Source organism: Sciurus carolinensis, chromosome 1, assembly GCF_902686445.1.
Source record: "Sciurus carolinensis chromosome 1, mSciCar1.2, whole genome shotgun sequence".
NCBI lineage: Eukaryota > Metazoa > Chordata > Mammalia > Rodentia > Sciuridae > Sciurus > Sciurus carolinensis.
In genome coordinates this window covers 156,748,707-156,776,258 of record NC_062213.1, presented here as the reverse complement: position 1 = coordinate 156,776,258, position 27,552 = coordinate 156,748,707, and the positions used below count along the sequence as shown (strand labels likewise).

The 27,552-nt window shown below is 41.0% G+C and overlaps 1 protein-coding gene across 1 annotated transcript in view; it reads left to right on the top strand.

Annotated features, from left to right (window-relative positions):
* Cachd1 (cache domain containing 1) overlaps positions 1-27,552 on the top strand; it is a 216,731-nt gene that overhangs the window by 142,608 nt on the left and 46,571 nt on the right. The window contains exons 5-8 of the mRNA XM_047549751.1: positions 14,548-14,674; positions 17,788-17,932; positions 19,153-19,369; positions 25,933-26,082. Of these exons, the coding sequence (XP_047405707.1) occupies positions 14,548-14,674; positions 17,788-17,932; positions 19,153-19,369; positions 25,933-26,082 (639 nt within the window). The remainder of the gene's footprint in view (positions 1-14,547; positions 14,675-17,787; positions 17,933-19,152; positions 19,370-25,932; positions 26,083-27,552) is intronic.

Below are 27,552 nucleotides of genomic sequence, written 5' to 3'. Positions count from 1 at the left end.
CTGTTAAATATCTAAAATAAAAGAACAAACTCAAACTCTATCAAACTAGGAATCTCTGGTTATTTTTCATGCCCAATTACCCCAGTTGCATGATTGCATTTATTTCATAAGAGATGTGGTAATTACTTATATAACATCTAAAAACTATTCAGTCACTTAGAAATCTTGATTCTTCAGCTTCTATGATTCAGTTTATATTCATCTATTTGTGTGTGTGTGTGTGTGTGTGTATATATATATATACATATATATATATACACACAAACAAGATCAGGTAAAAAACAGAAGGTCCTTTTTTTTTAACCCTGATTTCCCCTTCAAGTCATTACTTCAAAGGCTAGTCTGCCTTATAGTTCCTCCCAACAACCCTGTTTTACTGATTTCAGAATATTTTTAAACTTTATTTTATTTATTTATATCTTTTTGTGTGGTGCTGAGGATCGAACCCAGTGTCTTACACATGCTAAGCAAGCACTCTACCACTGAACCACAACCCCAGCCCCAATTTCAGAATATTTTATAAATCATATATTGATATACATTTATATACATAAGCTCATAATGAAGAGAATGTGCTAGAGCACGATAAATGAAATATTTATAGTATAAGTGATCATAATGACTATTTTCTGCTATTTAGCCTCTACTCTGCTTAGACCTTTTTGTCTTTCTTCCAGGGCTCCTTTTTCATTGTCTCTTTCTCAGGGTGCATGCCCTCACACATCCTCACTTAAGTGTCACCCCCGCTGGAAGTTCTCAGTCAGTTTAGCCCACACCCCAATTTCCACCATCTGTTGCTAAATTCCAAATCTCTAGCTGCAGCTCTGGCTCATTGCTGAATTTATTTATCGAATAACCACATTCAGTTTATCTCTCTATGATCACCTTGTAGTGACCTCAAAAACCAAACTTGCCTCTGAACTTACTCCCCATCTGGGTCCACAGTCCCAGTCACTGGCACCCCGATCCTGGTTTCCCTGGGAATCCTTCCTCCCATTTCCCACACTTCAGAGTTATATTGGCTCAGCTACCACTCCTTTGTATGACTTTGCTCCATGACATATTCTTACTATAGCATGTTGATTTTTTTGCATGTTTGGGCATCTGCTAGACCTTGTACTCCTTTCTATTTGCTCCTTTGTATGCCAAGGGCCCAATCCAAGTTTTGCCCATAGCAGGTACACAGTAAGTCCTTATAGAAAGAAAGGATAAAAGGAGCTAGAATTTTCTTTATGCTTTTGTTTCCCCATTTTTATGGTGGAGTAATCAAGACTTTTGCAGGATCTCAGTGGGAGAGGGGGATAAAAAGACTGTGGTTGTGCTTTGCTATAAAGTCACACCTGATATTCTTAGCTTAACAGCAAATCTGCACACATAAAGCTCCAAGGTACATAGAGTGGATGTGAGGGCAATCTGGCTGCGACATCTGTTACCCCCATTGATCGCCAGGGTTGATTTGGCTGATCTGGCTGGTTAGGCCTGTGTCCCCTTCCTCCCTCACCGCTCCATGTGCGTCCCTCCCGAAGTTGTGCGCTTGGTCGAAGAGGACGACCTTCCCCGATAGAGGGAGACCGTTCTTCGGTCAAGGGTATTCAAGTAGCTGCACTCCCCTGCTAGAACCTCCAAATAAGCTCTCAAGGTACATAGAGTGACGCTACAGAAGAGTAATAGTCTTCAGCATTCACAGGAAACTCCCTGTAATGAGTCCAAACACACTATGTACACAAAATAATCAGTCCAGTGCCTCTTTATACCTCATAGTTGATTTTACACATTAATGCTATTCTTACCATAGATACCAAAGACAAGCATCAGCATAGTTTTATAGATGGGAAACAGGCCAGAGAAGTCAACTGATCCACCTAATGTGAAATAGCAAATTCTTATAATTGACATGGCTAAATAGTATGGGTCCTGACTCCTGGTCTAATGGCCTCCCTGTAATAGATTGCTAAAGACAAGACGTGTTTCTCTATTGCTATGTTTTGCCTGCTGACACTTAAAAATCTTTACATCTAAAACCAAACCTAGAATCTCTGCACTCACCCAGACCTCCTTTTGGTCTGTGCTTCATATATCAGTTAAGAGTGGTTGCCTAAGCTCGAGGCCCGGAAACAACCCTGACTCCTTCTTCCCACTCCTTTATAAAGAGCTTCTCTCAGGTGACAAATGCATGTAATGCCTATGCCAGACACCAAAGTAATGAAGGCAAAGTTTCTGCCCATAGGGAGCTCAAAACCTACTTATGTGTATGGGTCCTATTGGTAGGAGGTGGGGAGGAGGAGAAAAATGTCAATATGGACAGTAGGGTGCTAAGTTTAAAAATGATAAAGGTAAACTTGGAGCATGTGACTCAGGACTTGAGCTCTGATCTGGGTCTTACAATGTAATTGGAAATATCCAGGTGAGGAGTTTTGTATTAAGTGCACATTTTGGAAACTGTAAAATGTGTCACTGGAATGTATCCTTGTTTAAGAGGGAACAAGCATCAGAAAACAGAGAAGTGCTAAGCTGTATGTGAATGGATCACATGTGTCATTTTGAGTTTGGTTTGGTTTTTGTTTGATTTGTTTGTGTTTTTTATTTTGAAGGAAACTAGCTGAGAGATTTTCGCAGGGGGCACTGGACAGCTTTGTGGAGAACGGAACAAAGTAGTTAGCCTGGCAAGGAGAGGAAATGGGTGTAGACTGTTACATTCATCCAAGCATGGGTGATGGAGAGGGGCCATGGCACATGCAGGATGACTGGATGAGGGTTGAATAGGGTAGGGCAAAGGGGAGAATCAGTGTAGACCACTCTTTGAAATTGTTTGACTGAGAAAAGTAGCAAAGTCCCTGCTAACTTGGGATATAGGAAGCTCTTTAATGTTTTTGCTGCCATTAATATACTTTTTAAGTTAGAAAACTTTAAAAATATTTTATGCTAAAGACAGAAAAACAGGAAGCTAAGGGAACAGATTAGATAGTGACGTTTAATGTCCTGGGTTAGTTGCCCCTAACCTAGCTGGTCACTCATTTGAGTCACCTTGGCTACTTCATTTTAAACAGAGATATAAAAATTGTTCTTTAACTGCCAACCCAGACCCAGTGAATCCAAAGGTTGACTTGGTAGAGCTTGGAAATCCGTAGGTTTCAGAGACTGTCTATGATGATCAGTCAGGCTTGAAAACCACATTTTTGTTCACTTTCTGTTATTCCTTCCATGAGTGAATTTGGAGATCTTTTAGTTCTTTGGGTTTCTTAGAAGTGTGTCCTGGAGAAAAAGAAGGTAGAATAGTAGATCCTTCCTGATTATGGATGGTCCAGAAGTTTATCCTAAGTTTTCTTAGTCCATGAGCAAGTATCTCAAATGAATCAAGGACAGAATGGGCTGGTTAATTTTGTGTTATATAATTAGCCTCAAATGGATATAAAGAGCCCTGAATTCAAAACAGAATCTGAGATTTAAGAATGTTCTTTCCTAAGTATTAGATTAAAATAAATACAAAAAGGTAGGAAAGGGTCACTGAATTGTTATTGGGAGCAAACTTGGTCAACTGTCAATAATTTAACTCGACAGTGGGCATGTAGTGGTGGAATCACTGGACTGCAGGCTCTGGGTCCCATTCAGGACTAGAGGCTTAAGTCACTCTTCCCTTTTTGAAACAGAATGTCCTTAGCCATCCAATGGGAATAATGTTATCTCTTGGTCAACCTCCACATTCTGGCTCTTGCTAGCTAGTATATACTGGAAGTTTAACCTCTCCATGCCTTGGTTTTCTGAATAATAAATAAAACCTACCTCACAGGGTGGTTGTAAGAAAGAACTGAGATACTATATATTTAAAAATTAATAAAATACCTGGTACATGGTTAAATACTTAATACATTTGCCACTCCTGGAGCATCATAAAGAGGACCCAGAAGTTCCTGAAATGTGGCCCCTCCAGAATACATGATAGAACTACTCAGAGTGTAAGTGAGGAGTGGGAATTGGAAAGGTGGAATAGGTTATGGTGCCAGGAATGATTTCCTCATAGTGTTGATTTATTTTATTCTTTTCCAAATGTTTGCTGTTTTCACAGACTGTTCCTGAGAGGTGCTGTGTAAATTCTGGTCTGTCGAGGATGTGTGTGTGTTTGTGTGTCTGTTAGGATGACTCTTGTATGTTCTGTTTGGCAGGCTGTAGGAGGTGGGCTACTTGGTGTGCTTGGCTGAGTGGCATTGGGCTGGGCATGAGAAAAACTAGAGCTCTTGATGTGGGAGGCACAAACTTTCCACTACATCGGTTTTCTTTGTGTCCCAGCCTATGGTGAATAATATTGTCAAGAAAAACAAAAATCGGGCCGGAGTTGTAGCTCAGTGGTAGAGCGCTTGCCTAGCACATGTGAGGCACTGGGTTTGATCCTCAGCACACATAAAAATAAATAAGTAAAATAAAGGTATTTTAAAAAGTCTCCACTCAATTATAAGTGGTTTGCCATAGATGAAGTGGTTTAAGCATTCAAGAAAGCAGGCTAGGAATTTTGGGGACATGGTTAGGTTTGTTTTGACTGGAGAGGCCAATGACAAAAGAACCAGTTAGACATGGATGGTAAAATTAGAGGGAAAATATTCAGGGGTCAAGGAATCTGGGACCCATATGTTGACATGATCCACAGAGAGTTTATTACACTATATGCTGGTGAATCTTGAAACTCAATAAATGGAAAGTGAAGCGCACCTGAAAAGGGGAAAGGCATATTTTTTTCAACTGATTATCTGACAACAGTTTGCAGTGACTCTTACAAAATCATTGGTCTTTGTTTAGAATTAGCACAGGAACTCTAAGAGAGTCAACTTGTCAAAGTCCTTACATGGTGAGGATAGAGCTTGCTGGAAGACCTGTTTCGATTTTGTAATATTCTTTCCTCAGCAATTGATGGTGCAGAAATAAAAGAGCTCCTGTATTCAAGAGCCTTACCTGTGGGGGTGCTCTGGGCAAGAATGTGCAGCACCCCAGGAATGGTGATAAGCATTCTGCCACTGTAGCCTCTCACCTGTGTTTCTGCAGCAAGCAGGGAATCATCCCTGGGTTTAGTAGAAAGTGTTCTGGACCCAAAGGCAGAAGGTATGACCCCTGCACCATGCTTTACACGGAATCAAGACTCAATAAATATTTGAAAGGCAGGAAGGAGGGAAGAAAGTGAGTTTACTAGATCTATTGATTGGACCTACCTCCTACTATTTTAACGACTTCATGGTCATGATTAAGTTACCTCCTGTCTCAGCTTCAGTTTTCTCCTCAAAAATGTCAGTAATTATATTGAATTTATAAAACATATTTATAACGTTTCCAAAAAAAGTAAGTAAAATGTCTGGCCCATTATTGTGATTTTTATCTAAATTCTATCTCCATCTGCTGATTGCCATCTGCTTGGCACCCTCGGAATTTTCAGTTGGTAGAGAAAGTTCAGGAATGGCAACACCACAACTTGCCAATCTCTTAGTATAGACCTTCGACCTTCGATGTTTTCATTTTTAGAAGCGTTTTAGGTTTTTTTTTTTTTTCCTGAGCTGCTATAAATTTAGTTGTATCGATGTAAAATAGGATCAACACAGATACTGGAAACACTGAGTACCTTGATATCTACATGTAGCTATTCGGAAGTACCCCTTCATAATAGTGTTCCTTACAGTGTAACCTTCTCTCTAACCAATTTCTAATGCATACAAATTTTAAAAGCAGCAAGAGTCTCTTAGAGTAAGAACTTTTTAACCTGGTGACCACAAACCCTATCTCCTCCCAAAGGATTCTTGGATACAATTAAAGGTATTCATGAATTACTTTGGATGCTAAATAAATTAGTTCTTTATTTTCACTACCCTCTAATTCAGTGATTATATTGAGGCAACAGTCCACAGTGTACTTGCCATTCTAGTGGCTGCCATTAAAGAAATCATGACTTTTTCTCTCAGAGAATGGCTGCTGAAGATGTCTTACAATACCATCATAAGCTCATCTTGATTTCCAAATTATGCAAGATAATGGACTAATAGGTTGTATTAGTCCATTTTGTTACTGCAGCAAAATAATGAGGCAGGCTAATTTATACAGAAAAGAGATTTTTATGGTTCACAGTCCAGGGATTGTGTAGGGGGGTGGCCTTCCTTCTGGTAGAGCTCTGAAGTTGCACAGGGTATTTTATGGCAAGGGCAGAGAGCACATGTGTGTATCTGTATTCACTAGTCAGTCTGTCTCCTTACACAGCCACCAGTATTCAGTCATGGGGGCACCACCTTGATGATCTTATCTAATCCTAATTATCTCCCAAAGACCCCACTTCTAAACACCATAGTCAGATTAAGTTTCTGCCTTAATATCTCATAATGGGGATTAGATTTCAACACAGGAACCCTTGGGGGACACACTCAAATCATTTCCAAAGTATAGCATGGACCTACCATTAAATCTTTCTTGATGTATTAAGAAGGAAGCCCATATAATGCTCTAAATCTGAATTTTCAATATTTTTAAAACTATTTCACTGTAATGGAAATGTTAATGTCCTCTGACTTAAAAGTTGGTTGGAGGATGATTGTCCTGAACTTGTGACCAGATCTGAAGGTTTCCATTACACAGTCTTAAGCAAAATCCCAAAACAAAATTTTGAGGACTAAATACCACTTCTACTGACCTCCTGATGGTCTGCTGGGCTTTATCCAAATACTTTTAAGCTATTAGGCTTCATTCCTGCTTTTAAGGGCTTACAGTAAAAGAGATTCTATAAATGCTTCTATAATTAATTTATTACTTGAGATGGGAAAACACTTCCTCTTGTTGCTCTGACTCATCAGAGATCACAGCCTGTGATGGCTCCTCATTTTTTAAAGGCCAGCATTAAGTTTTCTCCATCATGCTCACCTACTTAACATTTTCTGATACGTTTGGACATTTTGTACATAGTGCTGACATGCCTTTTGAATCAATAGGAAGTGAGGTTGCTCCCCCTTTTCCCCTTCCTTCCTTCTTGATTTCTTTCTTCTTTCTGCCTTTCCTTCCTTTCTTTTTTTTTCCACAAACTTTATGAAAGCCATTTGGAACTTTGTTCTTCCTCTCTGGTTTTAAATCCATGATCTCTGACTTAAGTGGTCCAACTTACTATTTTTCAACTTTAGAATGGCACAAAAGTGATACACATGCAGCAGAACTCATCCTTCACATTTGAATCTTTTCCTGGGTTAGTGACATGTGGGTTGATATGCTTTCCTGATGCTTGGCAGTGGCCTGATCCCCAACTCCCAGTCAGCCATGTGATCCCATGAGCAAGTATCCTACACTCTATAGTGTACTCTGTTTCTAGTGCCTTTTGGATATTTCGTTCTGGGTATTCCATCTCACATCTACAAAATGTCCAGTGTGTGCATGAGATGGTCAACACTTCATTATAAATATCTGTGTTCAGTGCCTAAATGTAGACTAGTGCAAGTTCTACCTGTGTGTTTGAGGTAGGTGAGGCTAAGCTGATGTTTGGTAGGTTAGGGGTTAATCGTTTTTATCTTATGATATCTTCAGCAATGCAGGGTTTATCAGAATGTCACCTGATTGTAAGCCAAGGCACATCCATATTTCCTTTTTACCACTTTTTCTTTTGACTTCTAAAGGGTCTTTGGGAACTTCTTATCTAAATCTATTACTTTGCACATGAGAAAATGATAATATTTCATAGGGGACAGAGGTGAAGAGCCTTAGCCAAGATTGTTTTCACTCAGCAAACACTGACAGTGCTTGCTAACGTCCAGGCCTGTGGGAGGCACTGGGAGTTTGATGGATGGAGCTGATTGGTTCCTGCCCTCACATAGCTTACTGTGCCTCTGCGTGAGAGATGTTAATCAAATATCCTTATAAATGAATACACAGACCAAGTTTTACTGTGAAGGAATTTACTGGGTATCATACAAGAGGATGAAAACTGAGGGTGGTCAGAAAAGGACCTCTGGTGAAGGTGAGATTTAAGACAAAACTTGGAAGATAAAAGTAAAGCTAAGTGGGTGAAAAGTAGATGGAGAAAAGAGTTATCCCAGGCCCAAGGATCACCTTGTACAAAGTGCCTGACACATTTTGGAACTGAAAGAATTAGCTGTTTGGTGTACACTATACTGAGCTGAAGAGAAAGAAAGTGAATTTGGAGAATTTGGAGGAGCCAGATTGTACAGAGCTTGAAGAGTTTGGATTTATTGGTAGATATAATACCATGGGAAACCTGTGAAAGTTTTTAAGCACAGCAATAGTGGGATCTGATTTACATTTTAGAAAGATGCCTTTGGATGCTCTGTGAGAGTCGCTTTAAGGTCAAATGGCTTGCCAGGTTTAAGATGGGACTTGAACCATGGCTACTCATTCCCAGTCCATTCTGACTTGTCATGGTCTTCCTTCTAGGACATAAGTTCCAGCATGAGTTAAATAGAAAGTGCACAGTTGTGCTGGGCCCATGTCCAAATGGCCTTCTCAGTTTTGCTCATGTTGACAATGATAGAAAAAGAGTTCCAAGGCTCCCATCTCTAACCTGTTGAACACCTACAGAAAGATTAAAATGTCTCAGCTATATGTTTTCTTGGTCACATAAAAGCTCCCTCTCTTACCTAAAATATGCCATTTGTTTTTCAGTGTTGCTCAGAGTCACGCTCACTGTGATACGACGGTTGTCTGTAACATCATCCAGCTGAAGCTGGGTGGTAAATGGCAAATCCTGGGACGCTGGCCTTCCCTGCTGATTGTGCTAGTTCTGGCAGTTCAACACTTTGTGTTTTCTACAAAATGAAATAAGAATGATTAATTCTTTTTTTTCAATTATAATATCATTTCTCTTTGTTAAGTATCTCTTTCATTGTATCTGTTTACCTTGTATATTTACAAACCAATGCAAGTTATTATTTTGATTGAGAAGGACCTGTATGTTCATATATTTATTCTGCTTCTCAAGAAATACTGAGTGCGATGTTTGCCCGTTGGTTGCTGATTCATTCAGAATGTATTTCGTAAACACAGAAGTGCACAAGTGTTCTAGAAAGAGTGAAGCTTTAGAGTAAGACACATCCAGATCAAGTCATGCCTTTCTGGCCTTGAACCAGTTCTGCATCTGTAAAGTGGGAATAGAAGAACAAACTTATGGGGTGTGTTTGTCAGCTTGCCATCATGGTGACAAAATACCAGAGAAAATTAAAGTAGGGAAAATTAAAGTTCAGGGAAGAAAGATTTATTTTGGCTCAGTTTCAGAGGTTTCAGTCTGTAATCACTTAACTTCATTGTTCTGGGCCTGAGGTGAAGCAGAGCATCTTGATGAAAGGGTGTGGGGGAAGAAAGCTGCTCGGCTCATGGCGTCGAGGAAACAGAGAAAAGAAGGGTCCAGGGACAAAATATACCCCCAGTAACCTGCCTCCTCCAATAGGCCCCACCTCCCAAAGTTTGCACCACTACCTAATAGTGCCACCAAGTCTTCAGCACATGACCTTTGGGAGACATTTCAGATCCAGACCATAATAAGGGGTAATTATGAAAAGTGGCATGCCATTGATGAAACTTCTGTATGATGCTTAATGAAATTATCAGTTTTATTAGCAAAACAGCTTTATGGAGGCTTAATTGACCTCCAATAAATGCTGCATGTTTAACATGTACAATTACTACATTTTGACTTGCATAGACCTGTGAAATCATCCCATGAGCATCCCTCTCTCCCTTTACCTGTCAATTTCTGTGTTGGTTGTATTGGCAAATGTTCTCAACAAGTAGGTGGTATTTGAAGAAAGAAGTGGTTGTAAAACTTTTCAAATCATCATTGCTTTGATATTGATGTAATCAGAATATTTATTTTAACTGATTTGGTGTTAGTGGAAAGTAAGATTTTTTAGAACACAACACAAGTGCGGATTGTCTCAGCCTGTGAGCTGCTGCTACAAGCTGTGCAGTTCTCAGAGAATGTGTGCCTGGATGTGAAAAGAACTGGGGACCTCTACTTCAGGGATACAGATACAGGCCCTGTCCATTAATAGCTTAAAGCCTGATGCTGTGCATCATGGGCCCACAAGTTGGGTGTCTGCCCAGATTTTTTTCTGGATAACTTCCAGCATGTTTGAGGAATGAGTGTATAGGACCCTGTGTTTGGACACCAGCCCGAGTGACCAGAACATGTAACTGACTCATATGAATGGGGGAGCCCCTCTGGCCTGCATGGACAGCATGACCGCTTTCATTTACCCCTGATCCAGGTCAGAGAGGGGCCCACGTGGGTTGCACACCACAGTGATAGATCGCCCCTGGATTCTGGGGGCCTCATTATCATCATATCCATCATCTTCTGCTAGTACCAAATAATGGATTAAATTTAATCAGATGCCAAGGAAATCTTCACCGGGATTTGAGCAATTTTGCCTGATACTGTGCTAAAATGCTGCTAGGATGTTAAGGACCCAGAATGATCTTTTGTGGTCAGACTAAATGTGTCATGCACTATATAAATTCTGATTTATTTTAAAAACTCTCTTGGACCCATTGGCTCCCCTTTTCATAGTTTCACTGGAGTCTCTTTATTGTTACAGATGTTACTTTTAAATGAGGTCATCCAGCTTTCCTTTACTTCCAAAAGCAGTGTTTATCTTTTTGTTGTGGGGTGGGCAGGACTGTCTGGGGAATGGTGTGAATATGAGATCAAGGTTAAGGCTTCAGACCCCAGGAGACAAGGCAGAGAAGCAGCCTCGTCCATGTTAGCACAAGCTCATATCAGCAGCAGATGCCTTGTGAGAGAATGTGGCCACTGGTCCAGGAGACAACCTTGACAAGGGCACATTTCCTAGCAGAAATGAGGAGCTAAGCATTGTGGTCACAGACTAGCTGGTCTCTCAGGTCCCCATCTTATCCAAAGTGAAACCTCAGGTGTGTCAAAAAAAAAATCCCTCTGTGCTTGTTTGCTCTTCTGAGAATTAAAGATGATGGTTTTTACTGTTAGGAATTTTGTGAGGCTAAGATGTGCTATGGTGCTTTGGTATGTCTCTTGGGTTGGTACAGAAATGTAAGGGTGGCAGTTGCTAAAAGTATAGGCTTTGGCAATGCCTTAAGTCCTATATGCAGCATATTTTTCATAATTTTATTGGCCTGTCACTGGTTTTTGTAAATAAACTTTTATTGGCATGCAGCCACATTCATTCATTAATACATGTCTGGGACTGCCTTCTTACTACAATGGCATAATTCAGAAGCCTTGAGAGGGACTGTGTCATCTGCAAAGACAGAATGACCACTATTTTGCCCTTTACTGAAGTTTGTGAGTACTGGACCAGACTGAAACAATGTCTCTATGCTGAGAGCTGGTCATTTAAATCAGCAGGAATAAGGGATGCATGGGAAGTCTGAAGTGTTCCATCTTGTCTGCAGGGTTCACCTCATTTTGAGTTAACCTAAACACCTGAAACTTTACCATATGTTAAAAGTTCCATTTGTTGGGGGTGAGGATTTAATGGTCTATATGGGAGCTTTAACACAAGGCTGTCACATAGAGTGCCTGGTAGACATTTGCTGGGAAAGAATCTTGATTTTGTTTCATTGGACCCTACCTGAGCATAACCCTGGGTAGTCCCAGGCATATGTTCCTAGAAGTGGGCAGGTTCACAGAGGCTGCACTGTGTGGCACTTCTTTGGCACAGTCTCATGTTATCTTGTGATTTTCTTCTTCAAAAGTTAGAGTTAATAACATGTTTATGTTTGCTCCATCTTTGGAATGGTTCCAGTGACAGGTGGAGCCGGCTCTAATAGCAGACCTGCATCTGTACCTGCCAGGAGGAAAGACGAAGCTGTAATTTTAACATCAGTTGGATATTTTAATTGCTGTCACATTTGTTAATTTTTGGAAAGCAATCAAAATATTTGTCATGGCTCACAAAGATAGCCCTCAGAAAACATATTGGTGATGGCAAGAAGACGTCTGCTAAGTAAATAAAACTTTAAACAAGATGAACCTCATTCTGATGGAGAAAGGATCAGGAGCCAAACAGTTTGCCACTCTGTGTTCCACTTCATACAGGGCAACTGCAGATGACATACACCTCTGTGCAGTGTCTTTTGACAAGTTGGAGAATTCTTGGCCTCTGACCTCTTGTCTTGTTAAGCCAAAGTCAGCCTTTCTCATAGTGACCCTACTGTAATAAACCCACCACTGCACATTGGTTGCCTTTGAGAAGCAGTTATGTATTCATGCTATATTCCCATATTGCAAAAACTCAACTGTAGTGTGTGCAGGACACTTAGCATAACACCTGGTAGGTGGACAGCTCTAACTGGGAGCTTGTCCCAATACCTTCTCACCAGCAACAGGTAGACATTTCCCATTTTTGGATAGCCCTCCTCTGTACCTATCCAAGCTTTTAGTCATATAGAATGATAACTAATAAAAGGCTTAATGTCTATTTTGGTCTCCCTCATTGGTCTGTGCCTTTTGTAGGTATGCATTTGATCTTTTGGAACTCCCTTGTTTTCATCCCACTGAGCAGTTTCTGCCCATTGTTGAGGAATGAGTGAAGAAGAGTTGATCAAAAGCTAAGTGGGCATCAGGATTATAGATGCAAGTACAGTGAGCCAGAGATAGCAGGCCTTGATACCTGAAGCAAGGGCTTCCCACGTCAAATGGGAATTTGGAGCCACCATGGCAGGCCAGCGGTGCATAGAAAGCTAAAGAGCAGACTAGCATCTTGCCTTCCTGGAGTTCGTGATGCTCTGGAGGAAGAGAGGCAGGCACACAGTTATCGCCCACACTATTAGACCACCACGAGTACCATTAACCCCACTATATCCTGCCGATCTTTACTACATCTTCCATTTCAGAATTTTAGTCCCTGGTATTAAGTATGGTATAAAAACATTATATTGTAATTAGTTCACCCTTTTGTATTCAGGGCAGAAGGATTTGCTGACAGTATGCATTAGAGTCACAAGAGCTATGTTTGAGATGTAACCTTACCACCTACCAGCTGTGGAATCTGCATTTGTTCACTGAACACTGACTGGGCATGCGTTGTTCTAGCTTAGGGAACTGAGGCCAAGTTACTGTTTGCACAGACCTCAAGATTTAGCTGGGGATGGGGAGAGAGGGAAGGGTAAGCTGATATTAAACAAATAAGACTATTTCAGAAGTTGGTAAGTGCGGTGAAGAAAATAAATTGTGATAATGTTATAAAGTGACCCTAACATCTTTGAGCACCAGGTTCTTCATTTGTAACATGAAAATGAGACCACATGTTGCATTAGATTTTGTAAAAATTCAATGAAATTAAATAGCCTGTGTGTAAACTCTGTCTACAGTGGAGGTCAAGGTCCGTCGTCATTGTTTAAAGTCACATCTCAGTCCTTAGATCCATAGAAGCAGATATTTAATTGTCACCTGGGCCTTTAGAGCTCTGTGTATTTTTGGCCAAACACACCCCATTCCTTCTTTCCTTTTGCCTTTTCTCATCCTCCTCCTTCCATTGAATTGCTTTCTGCTTCATTTCCATCCCTGTAATTCTACTGGTGTGTCAGTAATGACCATAGCACTTAGTTCTTCTCATTTCTGAATATCTTGCAGCATACAAAGCAGTGACCTGCACATAGTAAGTGTATAATAAATGACTGAGCTGGCGTGGAACAGTACAAAAGGGCAAAAGAGCTTAAGGAAGGGAGAGGATTCTGATTGTGGGAAAAGGTTAAAAAAACTTGCTGCGATTTATGAGACAAGATTGCCACACAAGATGGGTAGCACCAAGGACTGGGGGAATAGCAGATGCAGATCTGCAGCAGGGAGGTAGTACACACAGGAATGGATTGCAGGACCACATCTTGTAAAGAATGCAGGAGACAGGATACCTGGTTTGGACTCCAACTTGGTCATTTACTATTGAAGTCTTTGGCAAATTGCTTAAGCTCTCTAAACACGTTTCTCCAAACAACTCTAAAGTGGGTATAATAATATTCCCAACATCCTAAGGTTGTCTTATGATTGAAATGATATAAAGGAAAACCTCTCTCCTATCAGCTGGCACATAGGAATCATTCCATATGTAACAGCTCTCCTAAATGAGGATGATTTGAGCCCTTCAAGTACCATCTGTGCTGTCTCCCTTACTGCGAGTAAGACAAGTGAAGGCAAGGTCAAAGTCGCAGGTTTAGTCCTTCTGGAGACAAGGCCTATTAACATCACTGTTTACATAGGAAGAGAATGTACTTGAGCCAGCAAGTGTACACCAGCCCAACAGGGACCAGCCCGGTGAGGGGAGAGATTAATGGAAATGAATCATTTGTGCTGGAAAAATAATCCAGGGCATAAAATGTCACCCTACAATGTTAAGAATAATAGCCTCACTTAACTGAAACATTGCATTTTCTATTCAAAGAATATTTTTTTTAAGAAGCAGAAAGAAATGTTTCATAGAAAATTTACAGCCTCGTATCTAGCGGAATTCCTTCCACACTACAAGCAGTTTATACAAGACAGATGCCTGCCGAACCAGGCCTGTGTGCACCTGTGCACTTGGTGGTTATATTTCATTTTCCTTACTTCTCCAGTTCTTGCAGACAACCTGAAATCCAACCCTGGAATTAAGTGGCAGTATTTCAGTTCGGAAGAAGGAATTTTCACTGTTTTCCCAGCACACAAGTTCCGGTGTAAGGGCAGCTATGAGCATCGCAGTAGGTATGTGGACTTGCTTGACGGAGTTTTTTTAATTGTGATCTACATCGAGCAGGCTGTGGCTATGTCGATGGAGTACTTGCCTAGCATGCTCGAGGCCCTGGGTTTGATCCCAGCACCACAAACATACAAAGAGTAATCTACACAAAATATAGATTCCTCATTTCCATAAACAGGTGTGCCTCAAAGGTATAGATTGAGAAGCTAGTGCTTATTCTGCAATTATTTCACACATTGGTAACTGTAGAGTGGAAATGCAGGACAGGGCAGATGATAAAGCCCAGAGCTTTTCAGAAACCAACAAGCCAACTACAAGACAGATATGTACTAATGAAATTGAATTGTTGGAAGCACTTAGAATGTGTTGAACTTCAGACGTCTTTATCAAAATAGAAATGGCAGTACCACCATAGCACAGCCCTAGAACAAAACTCTAGTATATTGCAGTAGAGTTCATGATTCTCAACTTCCTTTTCTGTGATAACAGGCTTGGTTATACTCTTGAAATTTACATGTCAATTTCAACTACTAGAAGTTTTAAGGCTATTCAGAAAGCATTGGATTAAAGATCACTACCATCCTGCTTTTCTCACGGAAATGACTTGGGATTGTACCACATAGCCAAAGGGAGAGTAATGGTGAGATAATTTGTATGACAAGGCTCATCAATTTGCAGAACCCTGAAGGCAAAGATGCTTTCCTTTGAGCCCAACAGTTTCCCATTTGCAGTGTCGGGTATTAGATGTCAGAACATCTGGAGCTAGTGCCAGGTGCCCACTTTCAGCGCCATTTCTGGAATCTAAATAAACAATTACTTTAACTTCCCTTCATCTTTCCTTTAAATTGTATCTAGGATTTTTCCCAAAGGGAAATTCTTCTGTGCTTTTCCTAGAAAGACATTTTTTATTGTTTGTATTGTTTCTTCCATCCCTTCCTAGACACTCTGATGGAGACCCTGGTGTCTTGGAGTTTGTTCCAGAAGTCATGTCATTGGCTTCTAGTTGGCTTGTCTCAGGAAAGCAAAGGCCATCGTGAACCATCTAATCCTCATTCACTTCTTAGAAGACAGCTTAGATGGCATGTTGCTTCTAACAAAGCACCTGTGAGGGATAACCTAAAAGGGAAAGCAGGACTTTGCCTATGCCACACAACCTGGGAGGTTTTCTTGTCTCCAGCCTAAGCCTCGTAAATTGCTATTCTCATCTCTATTTGTCCTGACTGCTGTCCTCTACCTTTGTAAGGACTCTGTATCCCTCAGAAGAGTGAAGTGTGTTTCAAAACATAGCAACATGAGCCAGGGACCCTGGATACCAGTCATGCTGAGTCAGCCTTCCAGGTTATACGTTTAACCTTGAATTGATGTATCCTGCATAAGCAGATTTAACCACATGGTGGGACGATGCTAACACATATTCTGCTTTTCATTTGTGTGAGTTCAGTTGAAACGAAGGAAGTATTTTGTTTTAGAGAAAATCCTCTCCCCTCATTTGGAGAACCTCAAAAATGAAGCATTTAACCTAGTTGTCTGGAATGGTCAGATGTTCCTCCTTTTCTGTTTCCTGTTCCATTTCTGTAGCCTCCTCTCCTGCATTCATTTTATCCCATTTCCCTCCTGGCTCAATGGAATTGACAAGTGAAAATGTAATGGTACTTTAGTGTTAATTCAGAACTACTGGCTTGAGAACAATTAGTGTAAACTCTGTTAGCTTTTGAAGTTTTTTTTGGTACTTTACCTACATTTCTCAATTTGTGCCCAGGCTTTTGTGACTCAACTGGTATCTAACATTTTACAGAAAAATGTAGTGTTTTAGGAGTATCAATAAAGGAGAGAATTCTCTCGAGGCTAGTTTGCTTTCCTAAACTCCCTCTAATTTGTTCCAGCTTTAAAACTGTGAATAGAGACCTCATTAAACCTCTTCTCACAAACCCTCCTGCCCTGCACATTAGCAGAAGGCTGCTCTAGTTGAGGCATTTCTCCTCTGTGGTTCCACCCCACCCTCTTTTTCTTAATGTTGGCAAACAAAAACCTGGCAAGAAGAATGGGGAGCACAGGCTTGGACAGATTTTGATGACATGGTTTTAAAGGCTCAGATAAGGGGCTCTTTGGAGGCTACCCTATGTGGTTAGTTTCAGCACAGAAAAGAAAGGGGCCTCTTAGCAAGAGTGTTGTTTTGGTCAGTTACTTCGCTGCTGCGACTGAAAGACCCACCAGAACAATTGTGGAGGAGGAGAAGTTTATTAGAGGGCTCACAGTTTCAGAAGTCTTAGTTCATAGAAGGCTGGCTCCATTCCTCAGGGCTGTAAGTGAGGCTTAACATCATGGTGGGAGACTGGCAGAAGTAAGCGGCTCACATCGTGATCAGGAAGCAGAGAGTCTCCACTCTCCAGACACAAAATATGTAAACCCAAAGCCACGCCCCTAGTTCCCACCTCCAGCCAGCCATACCCTACCCCTTCAGTTACCACTCAGTTCATCCCTATCAGGGGATTAATTCACTGACTGGGTTAAGATTCTCGCAACCCAATCATTTCTCCTCTGAACCTTCTTGCGTGGTCTCACGTGTGAGTTTTTGGGGGACGCCTCACATCCAAACCATACAAGTGTTTATATGGGAGCAGAGAAACCAAACCTGCCATTCAGAGTTACCTAGCACGTCCACAGTTCATGGGCTGTCTCACTTCTTGCATTCTGTCACTCTGCGAAGAGTCCAGAACTGACAGGTAGACCTTTTCTCTCTCTGGCTAGTTTCTATAGTCCAAGGATCCACCAGTTCATTTTCTGCAGCAGAATGGCATTGCCATGCTTTAGAAATAAGAGGTGATTTTTAAGTGTGCTGAAAGAATCAACTTCCCAGAGGATTTGCTTCCTAAAAACTCCCTTCATCATTAAAATCATAAATTCCAATTCCAGTTCTGCATACTCAAAATGTTGTCTTGAGGTGGTATTTTCAATGCTCCAATTTGGTTTCTCCTTCCATGCTGATTTCTCCATCCTTGTGCACCAGAAAAACACATGGATACCACTTGCCCACACATCTATAGTGTCCACAATTGTGTTAGGTTGAGGCCTTTCATCTGTATCAGAACTGACCCCAGAGAGCTTCTCTTCCCTCTAGACCCATCTACGTCTCTACCGTACGGCCACAGTCCAAGCACATCGTTGTGATCCTGGACCATGGGGCCTCAGTCACCGACACCCAGCTTCAGATCGCCAAGGACGCTGCTCAGGTCATCCTCAGTGCCATCGACGAACATGATAAGGTGACATTGTCCTACTGGTCCCAATGGCATGGGGTCTTCCTTGAAGTTCTTTTTAAAATTATTTTATTGTTTTATAAAATACAGTTGTGTGCCGCATAGCGACACTGTAAGTCAGTAATGGACCACATATACACCAGTGGTTCCATGAGATTATGATATAGCCTCAGTGTGTAGGAGGTAATAGATCTAGGTTTGTGTATAGATTGCACTGCTTACTTAGAACCTGGTTAGAGTGTAACAGAGTGTGCAATATTCACACAAGGGCAAAATTGCCTATTGATGCATTTCTCAGGACACGTCTCCATCATTAAGCACCATTAAGCTTGTGCATTTTATTAATCCATCTTTTTTAAATGATTGTGGGAAAAGAGAGTGATTTAATTTTTATTTTAGTGTTTGTGAAAGCTACTGCCAATCTGAAAAACCTCCCTCATAACTGATACCATCGTTAAGCAGAGTCTCACTTCCTTGATGGCTCCTAAATGTTTGTGATGAGCCAGAACTTCCACAAAGTTATGCTGTGGAGGAGAGGGTGGGGGGACATGAGTACTATTGGATGACTGGACTTTATCTCAAGATTAAGGAAGCGAGGGAGAAGGGAAGGCTCCTAGAGGTTTACTAATCTCAGAGCACACCTCAGCTAATGATAATCTATTGCCTTTGGATATTTTCTGCTTCATCATTCTGACTTTTCCATCTCCAAGGGTTTTACTCATTAACCCAGTTGATTAGAGCACACACACTGTGCCCCTAGCCCCCCAGCCTTACCTCCAATTTATAAATCAAGATAGCTAGTTCTTGCTAAGGTTATTCTTTGTATGAATATGGCTTTTTGTTGTTTTTTAATGTTATATGTGAACACTGCACGGCTACCTCTTTTGAGGATCAAAACCAAACTCTAGGGTACCCTCACCTTTTACTAATCCTTTTCAAATTTGACAGACTGGTGCCTCCAGGCATTTATTTTTAAATTCAGAAGCTGCCCTGTAGTACTTCTCCCTGATTGGGTTTTTCTGTTTCTTAAAAATCCTGGCCAGTACAGTGGCACACACCTATAGCCCCCACTGTGGGGATGGGAGGATTGCCCGAGCATAGGAGCCTGGGGCCAGCCTGGGCAACAGAGCAAGACCCACCCCCACCTATCCCTAAGTTTTAAAAAAATCCTTTAAATGGTGGGATAACAAGTCTTGTTGTGTTTTGTTTTTCTCCCTTTCCTCCAGATTTCTGTATTAACTGTGGCAGACACTGTCAGGACTTGCTCACTAGATCAGTGCTACAAGACCTTCCTGTCTCCAGCCACCAGTGAGACAAAAAGGAAAATGTCCACCTTCGTCAGCAGTGTCAAGGCTTCAGACAGTCCCACACAGCACGCTTCAGGGTTTCAGAAGGCATTCCAGCTGATTCGAAGCACGAACAATAACACAAAGTTCCAAGCCAGTAAGTGCATTTCAAGAATTTATAAACATAATATAGGAGGCAATCAGACTATGGAGCTCAGAACTATGTTAGGAGAGTTTTTTTTTTTTTTTAAATCAATTTGGGATAAAATTTTCACATATTGTCTTCATGGTCATTTAATACTAAGATCTTGCTAGATTTTCTCATCCTTTCTGTCCAAAGGTGGTCAGTCTGCATGATTTCTTGACTCCCAGGGTCTCTTTTCCCTGTGCCTTTATTAAGAACATATCCGCACTTATTTCCTAAGGGAATATCCACATCCTTTGCAGTGTTAATTGGCAGCTCTGCCTGCCTGTGGACCTGGGGGTCGATGCCTGCTTGTGCGCATGTGCACTTGAAGGAGGCTGCTGGAATTCTTGCCTTGATCCTTCCTTCTTCTAACCAGCTGTCATTTAGATGAGCATGGCCCTTCAAATGTACAAAGGCACTCTAATTTAATTTTCATGTATTAAAGAAAATCTGGAATCAGGGTGCATGCTAACGTAAAGGAAAGAATATTTGAAATGGGACTCATGCTTTGAAACTACTGAAAGGAATCCATTTCATTTTCCCTTTTATATTTGAAAATCTGTTTGTAGCTTTTTTTCTTTTCTTGAAAACATTAATGTATCCAATTGAGATAAATTTAAAGAATACATTTTCAAGCTCTTCCATGTGTCTGTGTTTAAACTAAGACAGCACTGATAAGTGCAAAGCATCATGCCTGGCACGTAATGGGCCCTTGAAAGAAGGAAGCTACTGTATTGTTACAAATGACGATGCTACGTGCAATAATGTCTATGTCTTTCTTTGTAAAAAATTACCAAAAAATTAGCAGTTAAAAACAATATGCATTTATAATCTCACGGTTTCCATAGATCATGCGTCCAGGCACATCTTAGCTGGGTCCTCTATTTAGGGCTTCACAAGGCTACAGACTAGGTGTCAGTCAGGGGATATGGTCTCAGCTGAGGTTCTGAGTCCTCTTCTGAGCTTGCATATTTGTTGGCAGAATTTGTTTCCTTGCGACTATAAAATTCATGTTGGTTTGCTTCTTCAAGGCCACTGGGGGAAACATCCCTTCTGCTTCAAGTACCTATCTTGAGGGAAGGCTTGGACCTCTTCTAAGGGGTTCATCTGATTAGACCAGAGCCACTCTTTTACCAGGGGCCTTAATTACAACTCATTCTGAGATTCATCCATCTCAGTCAGATGTAGCATGACCACAGGAGTGATGTCCTATCACATTGGCCACATTCTATTAGTTAGAAGCAAATTATAGTTTATGCCAAGAGAAAAGGATGACACATTGCTCTGGATTCTTTGGATTATCTTAGAATTGGTCCTGCCAGTATTGGCAAACATCAGCTATCCACAAGCCCATATTACATGATAGCCAAGTGTTATCCTAGTTCAGTAGGGCTGATGGCTAGTTGGTCAGGGCCACAAACCTGTCAGTGTTCCTGCCCAGAAGTGTTCTTTCTGCTTAATTCTTCAGTTTTCTAACCATCATTAGAATTTAAGTCCAGTTTTGATTGTTACACTTTCCAATAATGGAGAGAAATATTAGGCTATCAGTTGCAAACCCAGATGCCCTCAGTGGCTAGGCAGCAAATGTGGGACTAGCAAGGCAGGGAGATGGTGTGAGGATCAGCTGGAGAACGTGGTAAGCTAGAAGGTACATGTTCCACCGCGGCACAGGTGCTTTGTAGTTAGCCTATTGTAGCCACACAGAAATGGCTGCCCAGGGCTTTTGAATCTTCTGATTCAAAAGAAGCCAGAAATGCAGATTTTTAATGTGAAATTCCTTGATTTTCAAATGTTGACATTCATTCCAGCTTTAAAATCACAAATAGAGACCCCATTAAACCTCTTCTCATATACCTTCCTGCTCTGGACATCTGCAGAAGCCTTGTTTGATGGGAAGATTTCTCCTCTGGGATTTTTTGGGTTTGTTTTTCTTTTCTTAACATTGGCAAACAAAACCATGGTGGGAAGACTGATCATCAAAGACTTGAACAAATTTTGATGGCCTGGGTTTCACAACCCTCAGAAAAGCCTTCTTGAGGCCAAGGCGTTTTTAAGGTTTAGATCATCAGCCTCCACTTGGTAACTTCTATTGGCAGTTCAGAGAAACAAAGAACACAAATTAGTTTGTATAAAGAAATTCTTTAGGGATTTGCATTGTCCTCTTCATCTAGGAGTGGTTTTAGGGTGCTCACAAGCAGTATAGCCTAGTGATTTAGTATGTATTTGGGGGTTCTATTCTGAAACTTTTATATCCTTATGAACTAGAGTAAATTTGTTGACTTCTCCAGTCTCATCTATAATCTGGTGGTGACAATAAGTTCTGGGTTTCCATCATAAGTATTCAATAATGTTAGCTGTGGTTATTATGATATTCCATTTCCCATAAGACTTCTCACTCTAGCCAAACTAAAGCAGATTCCTCAGAGGTCCTAAGTTGACCTCAAGCCCCAAAATGACCAAGGACCACTATAACTTTGGCAACAGCAAGCAAAGGATCTGGATACTACTCCAAGAAGTTCATACTCCACATCGCTACTTCTGTTCACTCCACAGGTGATTATTTAGCATTTACTGTGTATCAGGTGCTACTTCATATGCCATGGGGCAAGGTTATTTAAATGAGCAAGACCTATCCTTGATGATTATTGTAAGGATTAGCCATACATGAAAGTGAAGCGTCTGCCCCATGTTAACAGTCATGTAAACAGAAGGTATGTGTCATAAACCACTGTAGCTTTTCATTAATTTGCATTGTACTGACCCACAAATCCAAAACTTTTATCCAAAGCTGGCTCTTTTTCACTCCCATCATAGATCCATTACTGGTACCAATAACCCTTTTAGGTTGCTTATTCTGAGTTTGGAGAGTGATTGATTGGAGGATCATTTTATAGTAAAATGAGTAAGATGATTAGGAGTAGGAATCAAATTATATGGGCAGAGCTCAAATTTGAATTGCTTTTCTACTTTGATACTGACTCCAAAACATGATGGTGACTTAGAGACTTTTCACATGAAGAATCTGCTACATTCTTTTCAATTTACATGCTGTGTCTTTGCTCGGCTCCAAGTTTCAATAATAACCATCCCTAACATTACTATTTGCAAGTTTTAAATTCCTCTAAGTAAGTGGCTTAGGGGAAAATACTTTGACAAATAAAAAAAGTCTGAGTTGACAAATCTGATAACTAAGAATGGAAAAATAACTCAGTTTTGCTTGAAAATAGGGTAGGAGTGGAGTCAGGGTTTGGGAAGAACCAGTGAGGATACTTAAAGAAGAATTTATGCCTTCTTGTTGGGAAGGAAGGAAAATGTGCTTGGCTGCTAAACAGACTGAGGTTCAGGCCTTCTGACTTTCTGGTCATGGCCCCATGCCATAAAACCAACTCTGGGTGACAGTGAATTCTATCTAGAATCATAAACCTAAGTAAGATACCCAAAGTGTTCTCTTTTAGGTCAGTTCAAGTATAACCAGGAACTGTCCCATGCTATGTGTCAGCCCTGTGGTATAACCGTATCCTCACCTCCCTGTCCCCGGAGGAACAGACTGGTTTTCATTCTTTCATTCATTTGTTTGTGTTTTTATTCTGGAGCTTAAAATTTTTAGGATCGTAATAAAATAATTTACAGGAATGTATTTACAACCCTGAAAAAAAAATCGACATCTAATTTAAGATAAGAATTTTCCTAAAACTTAAGGATACATGCAGACACACACACACACACACACACACACACACACACACACACACGTGCGCGCGCACACAGATTTGCATCAGTATTCACTTTCCTAATGTCCGAAGACCACATAGTGGGATTTACATTTGCGGTTAATGTTTTTTACAGAAGTATTTAAGCATCAAAATTGATTTTAAGACTTGCTTATATATGAAGTGTTGGTAGTATATAAATAAACTTTGCATTTATTTCTTTGAGTCACATTTTATTAAACTCACTTTAATTGTCCACAACATTGATACAACAAATTAACACTTCAATTCTGCATAACAATGAATACTTTGAAACTTAAAATGGAAATTTTCATACTGAAAGAAATTCTAGTGTTATGTCTTCACTATTGGGATAATTTTAAGGGTAACTGTATTTGTTGTGTAATGAGTTACCTCAACACTCATGGCTTTAAACTATAAATATGTATTGTCTCATAGTTTCTAAATGTCAGGAATCTGGGCACAGCATAGTTGGGTGCCTCTGGTTTGAGGTGTCTCAGAAGGTTTCAGTCAAACTGTTGTCACCTCAGAGTTCAACAGGAGGAGCATCTGCTTCCAAAGTTACATTGTTGGAGGGTTTTGAGTTCTGAGGGCCTCACTGCTTGCTTCTCCATAGGACAATTCTCAACACACCAGCTGGCTTCCCTCAGAGTGAGAAAATTCCCACAGCGGGAGCTGTGGTCTTTTATAACCTAACCTGTCTTGACATCCTATTACTGCTGATGCATTCTGCTCACCGCAAGCAAGTTACTAAATTTAGTCTATACTCAGAAGTGGGCAACCACCCAAGGACATGGCTATGAGAGGTGGGCTTATTGATGGACCAACTTGGAGGTTATCTGCCACCATCACTATAAAACAAAGCAATTCTAAGAAATTACACTGATAGGAACCCAAATAAATAAGTATATAACATACAAATATTTAGTTCCCACTAAAAGGATAAGTATCTATGCAGGATATCCTAAAATATCACAAAGAACCTAAGATTAGAAAGAAATATAAAAATCAAGTTTTTACTTCCCTGCTTTTATAAAAGTGATTGTTCAGTCTCCACCTGTGCTTCTGTGGTGGTAAGAAGTTTATCGCCTTCATCTTTGAGTCCATCTAGCTGATGCAAGTACTTCTCACTTAACCAGAACTACTTCTCAGTTACTCCATCCGTTAGTCCATTTGGAGAGTAATTTTAATCTTACATCACAGGAACTTCTTCAGATCAACAGAAGGTGTGTGTGTGTGTGTGTGTGTGTGTGTGTGTGTGTGTGTGTGTGTGTGTTGGTGGTGGTGGTGGTGGTGTTGTAGTAGCAGTTTCTTCTTCTCTTATCTTCTTGTGCTACCACCCTTTTGCTTATACTTTTTTAAAAAAATTTTTACTTGTTTTAATTAGTTACACATGACAGTAAAATGTACTTTGATACATCATGTATAATGGAGTATAATTTCTCATTCTTTTGGTTGTACATGATGCAGAATCCAATTGGTCATATAGTTATATATGTACATTGGGTAATAATGTCTGATTCATTCTACTATCCTTCCTACTCCCACACACCCTCCCCTCCCTTTACTCCCCTCTGCCTAGTCCAGAATACCTAGCCCCACCCCCCTTATTGTGAATTAGCATCCACATATCAGTGAAAACATTTGGCCTTTGGTTTTTTGGAACTGGCTTATTCCATTTAAGCATGATAGTCTCCAGTTCCATCCATTTACTGGCAAATGCCATAATTTCATTCTTCTTTAAGGCTAAGTAATATTCCATCATATATACATATATACACACATACACACACACCACATTTTTTTTATCCATTCAACTCTTGAAGGGCAGCTATGTTGGTTTCATAGTTTAGCTATTGTGAGTTGAGCTTCTATGAACATTGATGTGGCTGAATCACTGTAGTATGCTGATCTTTGGGTATAAACCAAGGAATGGGATAGCTGGGTCAAATGGTAGGTCCATTCCAAGTTTTCTAAGGACTCTCCATACTGCTTTCCAGAGTGGTTCCACCAATTTGCACTCCCACCAGAAATGTATGAGTGTACCTTTCCCCCCACATCCTCGCCAACATTTATTGTTGTTTGTATTCTTGATAATTGCCATTTTGACTGGGGTGAGATGAAATCTTAGATTAACCAACTAGTTCTCAGCCACCCTATGAAGTCGTGGTGCCATTACCCCTTAGATAAGGAAATGTCTGGTAGAGATATTCAGACATTTGTCAAATGACCCCAACATAGCACATAAGCAACAGAACTGGATTCTGAGCATGTGGCTCCTGTGCCCATGCTTTTACTGTTCCACTGCATCATGATGAGTTTTCAAAATAAACTCGTACCTGGGGCAAATAACCTTGTATCCCTAAAAAGCCTCTGGAAGAACCTCATCTTAAAGCCTAATCCCCAAAAAGTGTGGTTCATGGTGATGATCCTTTATCACTGAGAAAAGAATAAATCATGTTTGGAATCCTCTGTTTCAGAAAGCAGGAGAGTTCTCCACCTGGGCTGGCTTAAATTACCACAGCCAAGGGTGTGTAAAGGAAATCACCTCCTTTTATTTGATAAATGTATCAGGAGCATCTTTGTGTGATGCTGGATAAATGAGGCTGCACTGTCCAGAGAGGACAAGATGGAAGAGAGGTGGGGGTGGGGAGATGAAAGCCACCCATCCCTCAGGAAGTAGTGGGAACCGGGGCCTGCAGGTCCTCGGGATGGGGAAGTCCAGGAGAAACGAGAAGGAAGCTGCACAGCTGCCTCCAGCCGGAGCCCAAACGTGACAGCAGTTTGTATGTTTTTGTTTAGATACAGACTTGGTCGTCATTTACCTGTCAGCTGGCACTACATCAAAGGATTCTTCCGAAGAAGATAAAAAGGCAACACTTCGTGTCATCAATGAAGAAAATAGCTTTCTGAACAACTCCGTGATGATTCTCACCTATGCCCTCATGAACGGTAGGCAGTGATTCGAGATTTTTCTTTCAGATGAAAGTTCCTCTAAGTGAACGCTATTTTTTTTTTTTTTTTTGAAAAAGGAGAGAGAATCACGACCATGCTTTGATGAAGGCTATCAGAGGAGGCCCAGCAGCTCTCCTCTACCTAATGCTGGTGTTCTGGGCAGCTCGGGGTGCCCCTTTCCCTTCATCTCTTTGTCTGGCCGACTGCTCGTTCCTAAACCAACACTCTCCTGGTCTTCAGAGGATTTTGTCCAGCTCCCTTTCTTCAGTTCTCCTTCAAAGTCTAGGTTATCCAAGGTTTTGATGCTACGTGGAGGTCATTAACTTATCTCATTGGTTTCGACTGTGGGAAGCCAGAGCACTGGCCTAGATTCTTCCATGTCACCGAGGCTGTGAATAGCACCTTTTCCTGTGGAATCTCCTCCTGAAGCCTCTTTGGCCTCTTTCTCACCTCAGCTTCCGTGGCTGTCACATGGAGATAAGAGCGACCTACTTTGTGGGGCTATATTAGCCGTGGTGTAGGGCAAACACTTGGGACAGTACCTGGCACTTCTCGGTACTCATTAAAATGATTATGTTACCGTAAATGACAGTGTTTCAAAAGAACTTAGTAGGTTGACAAATTTGAGGAAGTATTTCATGTTCTCCCTCTGCTATCCAGCTGTCCCCAGGCCACGTACAACTCGATTTCCTGCCTCTGCACCACGTCCTGTCTCTGCCCATTCGTAGGTTACTTTTCTTTCACGGCACCTTTCCTCTCAGGTCCTTGTCCTCGGTGCCCGTGGTAGCCATCTTCTCTCGAGGCCACATCGTGATCATTCAGTCTTTCCCATATTCTTCCCCGGGAGGTTCTGCTTTAGAGAACCATGGTTCTCAATTTTAATATGTTAAGGATTCTCTGGGCAATGCCTTAAGAATGTAAATTCTCCGTCACTGCCCCCAGATTCTTATTCAGAGTCTCTTAAGGAAAGGCCTAGGGAACTGTTTTCACCAGAATGATTTTTCTCCTGGTGTTTTATGGCCATGCCTGAGGGAACACTCTGTCCAGCTTCAATATCTGTAGGGTCGTTGTAATAAAAAATAAACCTAATGTGATATGCGTTCAAAGTTGTTAACATAGAACCTGGTAAATAAGAAGCCAGCTAAAGGAGTGAATGGAGGCGGATGTGGTTTCCTGTCTGACAGCACAGCTAGAGGTGGACGACGTCACTGCTGTCCAGGGTCAACTCCCTGTTCAGCATGGTGTCCCCAAGTGCTGTTCTTCCTACTCATGAGCATGTCCCCCACTGTGATGAGTGAGGTGCTCACACAGTGTCCCCTTCCCTGTCCCTCCACTTTCCCCAAGTAAGTGAGCTTTGCAGGCATGAACTGTGTCTCTTTTTTTCCTCTGTATGCTGAGAACTTGGCACAGGACTAAGCACAGTTGAGTAGGTGCAGGTCCCTCTTTTTGCCTGGACACATAACCCTC